We start from the raw sequence: 16,034 nt of genomic DNA on the forward strand, positions 1-16,034 counted from the left end.
GATTGATTTGCGCGGATTTGCTGGCACGTGGAGTTGGCTGTTTTAAAGACCCCATGCTTCAGTCACTGAAGATACTGGAGCGTAAACGTTGGCATACAGCATTAGTCGCAGCTGACGAAAAGAGGATATACGGCAACTCAGACTCCTATCGGGTGACCTTCGCCGGGTCTGCCCTACCTAACTACCTCCTCCTTGACAAGGTTCGCCTTGTACCTGCACGAATTGCAAACAATTGGGACACACAGCCTCCCATTGTAGCAATAAGGTTCGTTGAGAGAAATGCGGTGGGAATCATGTAAATTATTTCTGTTTAAGGGATATCGAAAAATGTTTCTACTGTGGCGAAAACCCACTTGATCCCCCGACATGTCCCGCGTACAAACAGCGTGAGGAGAAACTTAAGCGTTCCCTTCAGGAACGTTCTAAGCTATCTTTTGCAGAAATGCTAAAGATAACTACGCCATCGGAGTCTAGTAACATCTATACTAACTAGTCTGCTGACGAAGGCGACTGTGATGAACCCCAGTAGCAATATCTCCTGCTGTACCTGGAAGCAGTAGAAAAAGGAGGAACATTTCTTCCCCCAAAGCTTCGTTCTAAAGGCCAGAAGGTGTTAAAGGTCCCTCGAAAATAACTACTCGAGGAAGTACTGGTGCAAAACCGAAGCAAGTCGCTCTCGATCTTAGAAACCTAAGCTCTGATAAGGAGATCCCAGCACTTCCAGGGACATCAAAATCCCCAAATGTTCCCATATCTCAGCCAGAGAAAGAAACCAGCGCTGGCGTAATAAATTTCTCTGACATTGTGGATCGTATTTTTACAGCATTGAATGTTTCTGACCCTCTTAAGAGCACCTTGAACCTTGATAAGCTTTCTTTTCGCAGTAAAAATATTGTTGATGTAGTTCACTGCTAAATGGCCTCTCCTTTCAGTGATTGTATCCTTCGATGGCTAATTCATTTGAACGAGGTCACGTATCTGATCACTGTTCTACAGAAGCATTATCCCGAAAATCGAATTCTTTAAAAATGTTAATAAATAATTTGAAAAGCGATGCTTTTGCATTGTGCGAAACATGGCTTACTCCAGAAATAGGCCTCAACTTTCACGATTTTAATATTATTCGCTTGGAGCGAGAAGACTCTTACGGAGAAGTACTGGCGATCACGGAACTCCTCCCCGTACCGAGGCTAGTTTTAGGTTATTGTAACCCCACGGTACGGCGATAATCGATCTACTTCACTCCATGAGCTTTGCGACAAATTCAATATGACCATTTTGAACACAAGTGAAATGACACGGATATCTATCCCACCAGCGCATCCGAGCGCCTTAGTCTTGTCCTTCTGCTCGACATCGCTGCAGTTAGATTGCATAAGGAAGGTAGTCTCTGATCCCCACGGCAGCGACCATCTGCCAATCGTAATCAATATTGCTAACGGTTTAGGATCACTGAATACAATAACAATTTCGTATGACCTCACACGAAATATTGATTGGAAGAGCTACACGTTCGCAATATCCGGAAATATCGAGTCCACACAAGAGCTTCCTCTGGAGGAAAAGTACGAGTGCCTGGCTGGCTTGATTCTCGATATCGGGATTCAAGATCAGACTAAACGCGTGCCAGACGCAAACTCTCGCGGGTGTCCTCCCAACCCATGGTGGACAAAGAGTGCTCAGACTCTTCAGCCGCGTATAAGACTTTTCTAACAACGGGCTACCTGCTACCTACCGACAGTACGCGACGTTAGAAACGCGAATGAAGAGTTTGATGAAAGTCAAGAAACGTAGTTACTAGCACCGGTTCGTTGACGGATTAACGAGAGAAACATTGATGAGCACTCTTTGGGGCACGGCTATGTGTATACGAAATCGTATCAGTACTGACGAGGACGTGGAATATTCAAACCGTTGGATATTCGATTTAGCCAAGAAGGCTTGTCCGGTTTCCGCTCCGGAACCGTTTCCGACGGTGGAGCTCTCACTTACTCTCTTGTCATGTAACAATAAAGCCCCAGGGCCAGACAGATTCAAATTCAACTTGTTGAAGAATCTGTCAGTCTACCAAGAAGAGGTTTCTTGAGGAAAACATTGTCTCTCATGACTGGAGGCAAGTGAAGGCTATCAATCCTCCTCGACAATTGGGTCGAAACCGCAAAGGGATGTAAAGGCAAAGGGACGAACGATTGTCTTGCGTCGCTCACAACAAAAATTGAAATTGTTTATGCTAGTAAAGAGCAGGTGGCATCAGCTTTCTTGGGTATTTAAGGGGCTTTGATTCAGTTTCTATCAACATTCTTACTGAGAATCTGAACCAGGATGGTCTTTTACCTATTTTAAACAACTTTTGCTGAACTTGTTGCCTGAATAATACATGAATTTTTCGCATGGTGATTTATTGACGTGATGTCGATTTTGCTACATGATCCCCCCGCAGGTTTAAGCCCCCACATTTACGTGAATGACAATGACGAATGTCTTGTCAATTCATGCATGCTAAGATAACTTTCAGAAGACGGTGTGGTCTCTATTGCAGGTCTCAAAGGTTTTAATATTCAAATATCTCGGGGTCTGGTTCGACTCTAAAGGTACCTGGAGATGTCACATTAGGTATTGGAAACAGAAGTACCAACAAAGGATCAACCATCTCCGTACAATAACCGGAACATGACGGAGTGCCCACCCAGGAGACCTCATCAGGCTGCACCAAACAGCGATATTGTCGGTGATGGAGTACTGGAGTTCCTGTTTCCGCTACGCTGCAACCATACACTTCATTAAACTAGAGCGAATCCAATATTGTTGTTTGCGTATTGCTTTGAGTTGTATGCACTCGACACATACGATGAGTCTAGAAGTGCTGGCGGGCGTTCTTCCGCTGAAAAATTGATTTTAGGACCTCTCATATCGATTGCTCATCCGATGCGATATCTTGAACCCGTTAGTAATTGCAAATTTCGAGAGGCTTGTCGAACTCAATTCCCACACCCGATTTATGTCCTTGTACTTCGATTACGTTGCACAAAATATCAATTCTTCCTTGTATTATCCCAACCGTGTCAACCTCTCACATGCTTAGAATTCAACAGTATTCCTCGACACATCCATAAAAGTTGAGATTCGTGGAATCTCGGATCACATACGTCCACAAGTGATCCCTAACATCTTTCATAGTAAATTTCTAAAAACTAAATAAATTTCGACTGCAACAAGATATTTTACACCGACGGGTCCATTCTCGACGGCTCTACTAGCTTTGGCATATTCAATCAAAATCTTACTCCCCTTATTCAAACTGAATGATCCCGCTTCAGTTCATGTCGCAGAACTTGCTGCTATTCAGCATACCCTTGGGATTATTGATACTTTGCCCACCGATCATTACTTTGTCGAATCGGACAGCTTCAGCTCAATAGAGCTTTTCTGTTCGGTGAAATCTAGAAAGCACATTACTTATTGTCTGGGGAATATGTGGGTGCTCCCGCATGGTTTGTCTGTAAGATCGTAGAAGATTACCTTAGTTTGGGTTCCTTCGCATTGCTCCATCCCAAGTTATGAAGATTATTTGGATAAAGCAGCACTTTAGAAGGTGACAGTTACGAGAAACCGATCTACTTCAATGCTTTTTTATATATCTCATCAGAGAATGTTTTAATGTTGGTAGATATCATGGAGCAATGAAGAGCTTTTATTATACCGAAAGTATCAACGAAACCTTGGTGTAGATAAATGGACGTGGGGACAGTTATCACGATATCGAACATATTGTCTGGGCATGTTCCGAGTATTGTTCTGCCAGATTTCAACGATTGGATTGCCTTTGGGCCCGAGAAAGATCACCTAATGTCTGGGTTCGGGATGCACTGACAAGCCGCGATCTCATTTATATGTCCCTCGTACACACTTTCTTAACATCCATCAATATACTGTCTCTTTTCCTTTACTTAGCATACTCAGAAGTACCCTCTTCCGCCTGTACCGTACGGGACCTAGAGTACACACACCATTCGCACAACGCGGTGTGTTGCCGATCCACATCTGAGCCGTACCACGAAATCGCCGGATTTTCAATGATTATTGGAACGATTTGAAAGTTTACAAAAGTTTTTCAATAAATTTTGTTGTAGCCTAAATATATCGTCGTCAAACGGTGAGATAACATGGTTCTCACAAGTTTGCTAATTTTAAATTTGATCCAAGTTGTGTTATTGGTATCAAGTCCGTGCATTACGTTATCAATTCTTTGTATTTTCTCTTTGTCTATATTGCGTGTTATCATCACGGGTAATTCAAAATTTAAATTAAACGAACTTGATCATCACAAAGTTGTGCCAAATTAAATCGATTATTGTGGATCGACCTTAACGTGAAGTTTTAGATCTTGGCTTTGAAATCATGGCGGCGCAGCAGATACCTGTTGTGATAACTTTTTTCCAGAAAAGCTAGACTGACAAAACATGTTTTCACACTTGGAGGATTTTGACACATCACAATAACACTAGCTTCTTTAAAAACAAAATTTTAATCAAAATTTCAAATAAAGCCCAAATGATACATAGAATTTCTGAGTCACTGGTTTAGACTTTATGTTCAGATTACTTGAAAATTAGTAATATGCATGATGTATGGTTCAAAAAGCAGTGGAGCGCATCAAACTTGGAGATGAACCCTCAAACCGGTTGATTTTCGTTGCCAGTTCTACAACAAATCGCATACGTATTAGGGTGGCACAAATTTTAGAATTCAGTAGAACCTATCTAAAACTACTTGGTATACGACCTCATTCAACCATGCAAAATGTTAATTTGATAGGTTGCACTATATTTTAGCACAAATGATTTAAAGTTTGTATGTGATTTAACTTGGATAAACGATCTACATTATTAAATATTTCGTAGACACGTTCCTATGTATTCTAAAAATATATGCTATGCTGATTTCGGTAGATTCGAGTACCGTGTACAACTTCTCCGAAAAGTGTAATAGGCTGCGACTTCTGGTTCAAAAGTTATTCTTTATACAATGTTTAAGTGTCTACATCGTTGGTGAAAATTGAATTTATCTGGATACTCTGGCTGATACTTCAATCATCGTGCTATGCTAGTTATAAACCGAATTAGGCAGCTATCAACATAGGCGGTTTTATAGTTCAGATGCGAGTGTCATAAATAGGCAATCTGAAGGACACGAGTTCGGTAAACTCCATACAAACTTAGAACCATTTGTGCTAAAGCATGATCCAACAGATTTGATTCAAATTTAGCGTAGGAGTTCGTTGAAGAATTACGAATTTTTCTAACATGGTTCTGTGGTATTCAATTTTTTTCATACATCCTCGTGCCACCCTAATACGTATACGAAATTACTCATTCTTCGAGATTGTAGTTCGAAGATTTCTATTTCAACTGTTACGTTATGAATGAATAAAAATCTAGTTAGGGTTCCTTGATCAAGACATTTATTCTATTCTAATGTTAGAGGTTTGTAGCAGCTAAAAACATCTCCAAAGATTCAATATTGTTTATGGGTGGTTGAAATTTCTTCATTTCATCGCAAGCAGAATGCTCACAGATTAAAGTTAGTTTAAATTTATAGCCTACATAGAAACACGTAGAAGATATTTCGGTTTTGCGTAAGCAATTTCACCTTCAATGATTCTCGGAACGGGTATATTAGAAAACAAAATACCGTGGGGCTTCATTAGCTGACCGTTGTCGGTGCCCAGTTTCCTATGATTACGACGGCTTGATAGCTATTATGAAAAACTTCCAATGAAGCGGCTTATTGTACCAAACTTTTCCAGAATTAATTGCTACACCGCACCACGACTCATTTCAGCCATTGGGGAAATGAAACAGTTCAGAAAATCCAATCAGAAACAACCCCGACAGTAATTAGTAACCATCACCGCAAAGAAGCAGTCAAGTCTCTCAAGATGGACAAACCTGTTGCTGGTGTACGAACACCGGCCGTTCGAGTCCCCGTGCCACCGCATCCCTATCACGGGCAAAGTCTCTCTCGATGATTCGGTCCCGGGCCAAAATCCTTTCGCGTTCCTCCAGTCGCCGTTCCAGCCGCTCCGTCGACAGTTCGTTCAAATTTGGTAGGCTTCCCATTTTGTTTAGGCCTCTATGTACCAGTAGCGTCGGGCAAATGCTCGCTACCGGAGCGCAGTTTGCGTGATGCGAATAATGGTTATCTGTTAGCTGGGTTCTGGTTGCACCGCGAAGATTATGTGCAGGGGAGCGTCGTGCGTGTAGGCGTCTTCTGTTTAGATTATAATTGATATTATTGTTTCCTTCGGCAGTTTGTTTTTCCAGACCACGTTCCAGTAGTCAGATTTTTTGCCACTTTGCGGTTGTGATTGACGAAAGTCTGAAAGATAAATAGGAAGATACGGCATTTGTTATAAAAGTCTTCCGGTTTTTACGGAATGTGGTGCATTAATGGTATGGTGTGCTTTCTATTTTTAACAATAAGGTTAATAACATGAGTAGGTTACATTATAGATGTATAGTGTCTTCAGCAAAGTTGAGTCTTATGGGGTTTTTCATTGAAAAAGTCCGGGGTAGTTGATTGTACTGGTGTTGCAATTTTTAGCAGAAGACCAGGCAACTAGACATGTTTTATTCCCATTTCTGTTAGAAAGTTCTAAACCAGTGCAACCCACTGCCGCGGTGTTTTTCAATGAAAAACGACATTAGTATACAGGCCTTCAGTTGGTCGCATCAAAGTAGTCCTATCTAAAAGATTTAAGGGGTTATATACAAAGTTGTGGCGAAAAGTCAGTTATGTTCGTGAATTTTTGAAAGTGTTTTATACAAATTTTATTTGAAAAAGCGAAAGACTGTTTGTTGGTAGCACTACTGAAGATAGAAATAACAAGTTTAATTAAAAAATATTCAAGGTTGTCGGAGTTATGGCATGTTTTTTTTGGCAGAGGTTTGCGGTGAACGCTCTCCAAGCCGAACCGCCCAACTGAATTCCAAAAACTAAAAAGAAGAAAAATGTATTGTGGTGTACTAGAACGGATCGGTTTCCCAATAAAAATTTGTTTTCTTGAAAAAAAAAATCATGTTGACCAATAAATTGAGTTTTGTGGTGCTCAAAATTTTAAACAAAAGTTTACTGCTAAGAATCGAAATTTTTTTGATGAAAAAGAAACCGTTCAAGTACACGTGAATATAAATACAAACAATGCAAAACAATTTTTGAAGATCGGATGAATAGTTTTGGAGATATTACGTTCACCGCAACGGTATTTTTCAAAAAACTTCATTCCGAGATAATTGAGTTTAAAATTTTGTGTCCACTTTAGTAGTAGAAGAACCAGCGCGCTGCAAACGGATGTAATTTAAAATCTTATGCTCCGATCTGGATCAAATTTCGCACAGATATTTTCAAAAGTATGTACTTTCATAATATTCAGAGTTCCAACTTTGTATATAAACCATTAAGAAAAAAGAAGTAGGAAACTAGATACTATCTATTACTTGCACCTAATTAACACTAATTAAGACATATTTGCTGGCGGTATCTCTTGTACAAAATGGAAAATATAACTAAAAAATCTTTTTGTCATTTCATACAAAGCTATCTTCAAGCAATTGTAATAACATGTTTTCTTTTTTCGAGAGTTGTCCTACTGGACCTGTGGAGCTAGGTTCTCGGAAGGGCTCCCCGTCAGAATCACATGCTACAATTTCCAGACGAGACAGGCAATGGCGCCCAATAAAACACTGCTTAAGGCCAATTGTAGCGGGCAGTAATTCTGAATGTGATATTCAATGTACGGCTCAGATATATGCGGGCGTAGAGACTTCGCGATCGCGTGTATCATCGCAAAGGGCTCGAGCATTTGTACGTCAACGTGTTCAATCGTGTGTGAGTTTGTATGTCGCTTGTGCTAACTTCGCGTGCATAAATTCAATTTTATAACCGTGTACCTTTCGTATATTCGTGTGTGTTCCTGGATGACCGCGCGCGGACCGTGAATCTAATATTTAGTTTTTGGTGTATGGCTCATATGCTAGGAGAAAGTGAGATCTATCATATCACTATAGTCACCGATCATGTCGCCATGGAAGGTGGATATGAGCATTATTTTTTGATTGATCCAACTGAATATATGGACTTAAGTTGCTAGGACGGAGGGCAATGATTTCCGGACATGATTAATCCATGATCGCGCGAACACGAACATTTGTAGGCTCGCGTTTGAGACCGCGTTTGAAATTTCATAAGTGCTAAAACGTTCACCCTATTACCGGGATGTTATCAAGTTTGCGCGATCGCGGGCGTAGGTGTGCATTGTTAATTGCGAAAGGCTTATGCGTTCGTATGTTAACGTGTTTGTCGTGTGTGCTTGCGTGCGTGTGATTTCGTGTGTACAAAACTGGATTTTGTAACCATATGGCCATTCACATACTCGCGTGCGTTCTTGGATGGTTACGCGGACCTTCATTCTTATATTTAGTTTTCGGTGTACAATTCTGGCAGGGAGTGAGTTACCCCATATCAGTTCCCGGTCATGTCGCCATGGAACATGTTGTCCAGTGGATATAGAAGCTTTCTTTTGTTTGTTTGGAGTTTGTTGGATCACGCTTGGGACCGCGTTTGAAAATTTATAAGCGCTGAGACGTTCATTTTATCATCGGAATGTTACGTTTGCGAGATGGTGAGTGTTGGTGTTGTGGATGGTCGCGAAGGGATCAAGCATTAGTATGTTAACGTGTTTGTCACGTGTATGTGACTTCGTGTGTATAATTTCATGTAGCGTGTATTCTCGAATGATCGCGTGCGGACCGTGAATCTGCTTTTTTTTAGTGTATGGTACAGATGATATATATATATATATATATATATATATATATATATATATATATATATATATATTATATATATATATATATATATATATATATATATATATATATATATATATATATATATATATATATATATATATATATATATATATATATATATATATATATATATATATATATATATATATATATATATATATATATATATATATATATATATATATATATATATATATATATATATATATATATATATATATATATATATATATATATATATATATATATATATATATATATATATATATATATATATATATATATATATATATATATATATATATATATATATATATATATATATATATATATATATATATATATATATATATATATATATATATATATATATATATATATATATATATATATATATATATATATATATATATATATATATATATATATATATATATATATATATATATATATATATATATATATATATATATATATATATATATATATATATATATATATATATATATATATATATATATATATATATATATATATATATATATATATATATATATATATATATATATATATATATATATATATATATATATATATATATATATATATATATATATATATATATATATATATGTATAGATAGGCAACAACTTTTTTTCGGAACACTGTTAAATCAAACGGTAATTGGCCTCTCGTACCATTTATCAAATATGAGCTTTTTCCGAAAACTCTAGGTCACTCACAAGAGTTTTCAAGTTTGTATGTAAAATGTATGAAATATAGGCACAAGAAACAATAAATTCTGTAACAAATGCCAGTATCATCTTATTCATCCCATCTGCAGATATATAGCTTAAGATGTAAGAATCAACATTGCCGAAGACTGCAAATTGATCCGATTTTGCAGTAAAAAGATATTTTCATTTAAAGTTATGTGTTGCCTCTCTTTCTCGCACATGCTTAGAATAGAAAATTTAAAAAAATCGGTTGGTCTTCAAAGTTAAACAACTTTGTCGGGGAACCTCCAACCAATATGCAACAAAGCTGTTCGTTATAAAATAGGCTATGCGACCATAAATTTTGACGTATGCAGAGTTACTGTGGAATTTTTATTTGATTTTAAGTTTTTATTTCCGAGTTTCCATATACATTACTATAGAAATTTGTAACCGCCGGTTACGATGAGCAATTGGTGGCTCCGCCACAATAACTAACAATCCTCGAGCGGTTCAATATTTTGCCCTCCCGATATCCAAATACAACTCTGCCTTCTCCTGCTTCCAGCTCCACTGCCACCCAAATGGTACCCACATCATTTCACACTTGTTTACAGTGGTACCTGTCTCATTTAGCCGCCGATACACGCCACGGGTAGAGTCAGGGTTGCCACTATTTTTCAAAGAAAATTTGGCAGTTCAAATAAAAATGTCTGGAAAAATCTGTCACTTGACAGCGACCTCAAAGTCATCGAAATTTGCTATACATTTTGGTCTTCATAGAACATTAATCGATTTTTGTTTGGGGAAATATGACCCAGGTTTCCAAAATTTGAGTGTAACAATCTTTATAATTTAAAAATCTGGTAGAATAAGAGGTTTGTATTTTTGCTAGAAGCTCAAAAAACTCTAGCTGTGCCAGATAAATCTCGCATAATAGCATTCCTTCTAGAGTGTAACGTAGAATTCAGAATATCTGGAAAGATCTGGCAAAATTTAAAAAATCTGGCAAATTGTCTGGTTTGAACAAATGTCTGTTCAATTGGGAAAAATCTGGAAGATTCCAGATAAATCTGGAACATTGACAACGCTGGGCAGAGTAGCCAGCAAAAGGGTTAGCAAACGGATATAGCCGAGCTGTCAAAATTCATCTCCGGTGCCGACTTACGAATGCGACACCATTTTAGGCTCAGCTCCAGGCACTGATGCTTCTTTCCGTTCCTGACGACTAACGAAGTTAGAAGTGCGCGCGGTGTTCATAAATTTATAAAAGTAATTTTGTATTCGCGTGGTGTAGGTTAATTAATTTAATTTTTGCCTTTCTCATATAAAGAAAGGCTATGCAATCATTCCAAAAATCGATTTTTCAACCGAATCACGGAGGGCCGAGTGTCATATCTCATTCAATTCAGTTCGTCGAGATCGCAAAATGTTTGTGTGTGTATGTATGTGTGTGTCAAATAATGTCACTCAATTTTCTCAGAGATGGCTGAACCGATTTTCACAAACTCAGTTTCAAACGAATGGTTTAACGGTGCCATAAGACGCTATTGAATTTTTAGTTGATCGGACTTCCGGTTCCGGAGTTACGGGTTGAAGAGTGTGGTCACACAGCAAATTCCCATAGAAACTGGTAACCCTATGATATCCGAATGATGACATACATATTCAAATACGTTCAACGTTACTCGGATTTGCGGGTCTAGATCACTAATGACCAATCAAAGTAGTTTTGACCACATTGGTCACCTATAACGGATCTTGATGCCCCCGGGGAACTCGCCAAGTTCCCAAGCTAATGTCACACCTATATTCCAGTAAACTCTTAACCGATTTTTACAAAAGATATTACACTCTCAATGACTATTGAATTTTATTCAGTTCTGACTTTTGGTTCCGAAGTTACAGGTAGGATATTGCGGTCACATAGTAATGTCTCATATGAAACGGTACAATCGTTATACCTCATAGGTTTAAAATCTATTGAAATGAACATCAAATTACTTCAATTCGCAGGTATAGGTTACTGATGTCGAATCAAAAATGATTGGAATGTATTGTCCACTATCGATAATTCCGGAAGTCCCGGGGTTCCAGGCAAATTCCAGCTCTAAAGCCGCTTCGGTGACGACTGAACCAAATTTCACTAACATAGTCTCAAATGGAAGGTATAATATGAAGTTCGGTGTTGAACCCTCCATCTACCCCTCCACCTCTTACCTCTCAATCCGCCCCCCTGTCTCACCCCCACCCTCTCAGACCAACCTCCCATATGCATCCCCTTCATCAACCCCGTATACTAAAATAAGTGAGATGATTCCCGACACATCCTCCCCCTCCTACTAATTATATCCCGTCCCTTCTCCACCATGAAGTTAACATGAAGACAACATTGAGCTCACGCTGATTAAGCTATATAAATATTATATTTTTGTTTGTTTCAGTGTGTCAGTATCGACATGTTGCTTATCAGGTTCGTGATAGTCGTGCACTTTTATATATGCTCATCAAGTGTAATAAGAATGAAATAGACATTTCCACAATGTTATATTGAACATAACCAGCCATTGAATCATAGTTTGGATAAATGAGAAAGGCACAATTGCACGACTAGGTGGATTAAAACAAGTTTTTATAGTTACAGTTAAAAAAGTCCAAAGATAAAAGGATTGATTAATGTGCTAGAACAATAGAGTTTAAAAGGTATTGTAAAATATTCGTGTTAAAAGTTGATTGTCGTTTAAAACCATTAATCTAAAATTCAGTTTTACGCAAAATAAAATAACGGCGAGAAGACGGAAAAAGGTAAAAATTGGGTACAAAAAGTAGACGGGAAGTTGGTAGCGGGTACCACATGGTTGTATGGCTATGTTAGTAATACCTCTGAGTAGGTCCCCAGAGGGTCTTTTATTCTTGGCTCCAGATTGTCATCTGGAAACTATTCCTTTGCAGGACGAGATCAAGAACAGAAACGAAAAACTCCGCCAATATACGGTTCTGAACTCCTGGAAACAATCCCAGTAGCCACCACGCCATTCTTCTGACTGCCGGCAACCTTGAAAACCGGCAACCAAAAGCCACAGATCGGATGTACACTCGATAGCAGAAAAGACCATCGGCCGGTCGAGGTACGCTCACCACACTTTGCTGTGAGAATCCCCCAGGACGCTCCGACCGCAAACCGTTGGACCACAGTCCCAGCCATTACCGTCGCACCGCCACTCCCGCCATGCACAGCCATTATCACCGCAAACCGCCAAGATCCACCCAACATGCCACTCAGTCGAAGATCCGGCCATCTTCCGCCTACACCAGAAAAACCAAACCGCAAGTAGCAAGTGACGTCACTTAGAATTAGGTTATTTATAAGTAATCAATAGAGTTAAGATGTTTAATAGTGAAGAATAGTGATAGTGTAACTTATCTAAGCCTTGGGTAAGTAACTTTGCATCCCCTGTTGATATTGCTCGAATTTCGGACTCAAAAGGAATCGTCAGCCCTCGTCGTTGGTTGTCGTCCAGGAAGTCGAATCAGGTCGTAGCTTTTGAGCATTCTCTACATAAGTACACCCTTTCGCTGGTCCTCGTCTGGTTGCATTGTCTGTGATATTACCGAAGGCAAATGGGTCACCCTCTAAATGAGTGCATGAGATGGTGGGTGACATTCATATGCACCACAGACAATCATAATTTCTCTCACCCTGAGCAGCTCGTGCTTGAGCTTGAGCTTGTGCGACCGCCCCTGGCTGCTACTCCGTTATCGATCTGGACTAGCTGAAGTTGCACAGAAAATCAGTAGATAATTATGCCTGGGAGTAGCGAAACATCTTTCTATGTTCAACTCCTGGTAATCCTGAAGTGTTTATTGATCAATACCTGCGCCGGCCAGGCTCGAATGTAGATCGCGCAAGGAAAGGTAAGCTTGCTTTTGCTAGAGGCCTTTATATACTACTGCGCACTCCACAAGTATCACGGGAGGAGGAATTTGTTAGTAAGTATAGAAGTTGGATTCTACTTTTTCTTTACCGACGCCAGAGAGGTGAATCTACTATCTAGACTAGATTATCGATCCATCAACTCATGGACCGGGGACCAACGGCTTTACTTCCCTTCCGAAGGAAGACATGACCACAGATTTTTCACCTCAGAAAAATCTCAGCGACCTCAGCTGGAATTGAACCCAGGCCAACTGGAATGAGTGGGGGTCACGCTTCCCGATCAGAACGACATAACAGAAAGCTATCAAATTTATATCGCATGTTGATATTTATTACTCACTGTGTTATCTTTGTGATATCCCAATCAGCAAGGCAAGCAAACATATATCAAGATTATATCTTCTGGTGATATCATTGGACTGCTAATATGATATTAATGTACGCATATAACGATGATGTTATAATAAATTATATATATGTTCTTTCACAATTATCTTTGAACGCTAACGGTAAACTGTAAAGCGGGCAAATGACCATATGGTTAAAGCCCCAATAAACAAATCAAACAATCAACTGTGAATGATCGTTATATTACACAAATGACCGTCCATTTACTAATACGCTGAAGTCTCTTTTCATGCGTCGTTATTCAACTTTTTAAAGTAAATTTTTGAATTTTTAGATGTAAGAGGTCGGAAAATTTGTCAGTAGGGTGTTTGACTTACTTGGTTGCAAGAGATTATTTATTTTCTGAGACACTCGTCTAACACACAATTTCGAATATGGGGCTAATGATTTCAATGCCTTTATTCAAAAATTTTTGGAATCGTAAAGTTATCAATAAGATATTCTAAAGATTGTAATTTGCATATAAACGTTATTTTGAAAAAGATGCAGGAAGTATCAAGCACTCCAGTTGAAATAATAAAACGCGAATTGAAATAAAAAAGCATTTTTAAACTATTTGTTATGGTTTAGTTAACTGGTTATATAATTAATTTTCTTTTAATCGATTGTGCATATTGCGAAAGCGAATTTTCAGAGCTTAAAAACTTTCTGATGTATACTGATTTTTACATAACGATATTTATGTATTTTGAGGATCTTCAGTCCGATTTCTCCAATTTATGCGGATTTTTCATAAACAATTAAAATTGGCCAGTTTGTGCGTTCTCCGAACTACCAAAGCATTGCATTTTTTTAATTTAAACTTTGCATAAAAATGTTTGAGTTTACTTGATTGTTGTATCTTTTCATTCCAAGATAAGTTTGACATTTTACGGTTGAACTGACAATTGCTTTGAATGCGCAATGTTCTAATGTTTCCGCTGTATTCGATGGTTTTGGTTTCTCTTAAAAAAATCATGGAGCTAACAAATTTTCGTAATAATCAAGATACTTGATTCATTTTATAAAAAGTTAAAACAAAATAAGGCGACCTGTTCAAATTGTTGAAAGATTAATATTTGTGAGTATGCTGCATAAAGCTATTAATATTTCAAAATGGCCTGGAAATCTTTGATTATATACATATCCCAGCTGGTATTATTGTTCGCTGGTACAATTTAAATGGGTTTTAAATAATGCTTGAAGTAGCTAAAAACTTTAATGTAAAAATATTGAATAATTCCCCTTAAAATAAAATAAAATTTAGAATGAAAAATGTATTTTAGAAAAACATGAAATATTCTAGAATTCGTCACACCGAAGAATCCTCAACAATATTTTCTGATAACCTGTTATAATATTCGCAGTTGATAGATTGCTTTACCGTAAAAGATTTGTATTTCGAGGAATTTATTAAGTTGAGTTAATTATACTGGTTTGCTTAATCTTCCCCCATATTAAAAGTGCTAATAACAAAACCTCTTGAAATTTCAAAAAGCAAACCTCAAAACTATGGTATTTGTTTCTTTGAATCTATTCGGAATCATAAATAACATTTGTCGTATTCTCCGTTAAATAATGTACGTAAATTATCCGCTCAATGTTACCATAACGCATCGACATTATTACTAGAAATCGTATAAAACATGTTAGCGTACAAGAGAAGCACCGACGTGCACTATTCAGAATCTAAAAATAGCCCCACTTTCCTAATCTGCAAAGATACTATAAAGCTATTCAGTCTATCGTAATATAGGCAGCTGCAGTAGTGAGTAAAACTGCATGAAAACAAAGCGTGTGACACAAGGAAAACAAACAGTCCTTAGGCTTTGGCAAAGTTCAATGTGTGCGTGCTGGAAACAAGATGCATCTATAATCGTTTTGCCCTTGACGGATGCGAGGAATATAATGCTAACATTAAACATCAGTCGACAGCAACGTCGTTGGTTCATGCAGGAAACATCCACATAAAACTCAGAATACCCAGGTTCAAATCGCTATAATCCACAAATAACCATCAGCGTTGTCATATATTCGTAATAACCATCAGCCAGCATGTATGCAATCATTTGACCAAACTATAAAGCTTTTTGCTATATGAAGCTTTTTGCTGCTAAACGAAAA

General features: G+C 37.9%; 1 protein-coding gene across 1 annotated transcript in view; it reads right to left on the reverse strand.

Moving 5' to 3' along the window:
• Window positions 1-16,034, reverse strand: part of LOC131684079 (uncharacterized) — a 68,462-nt gene that overhangs the window by 20,344 nt on the left and 32,084 nt on the right. The window contains exon 2 of the mRNA XM_058966622.1: window positions 5,949-6,378. Coding sequence (XP_058822605.1) covers window positions 5,949-6,119 — 171 coding nt within the window. The 5' untranslated portion in view covers window positions 6,120-6,378. The remainder of the gene's footprint in view (window positions 1-5,948; window positions 6,379-16,034) is intronic.

This window comes from Topomyia yanbarensis, chromosome 2, assembly GCF_030247195.1.
Source record: "Topomyia yanbarensis strain Yona2022 chromosome 2, ASM3024719v1, whole genome shotgun sequence".
In the NCBI taxonomy this organism is placed as follows: domain Eukaryota; kingdom Metazoa; phylum Arthropoda; class Insecta; order Diptera; family Culicidae; genus Topomyia; species Topomyia yanbarensis.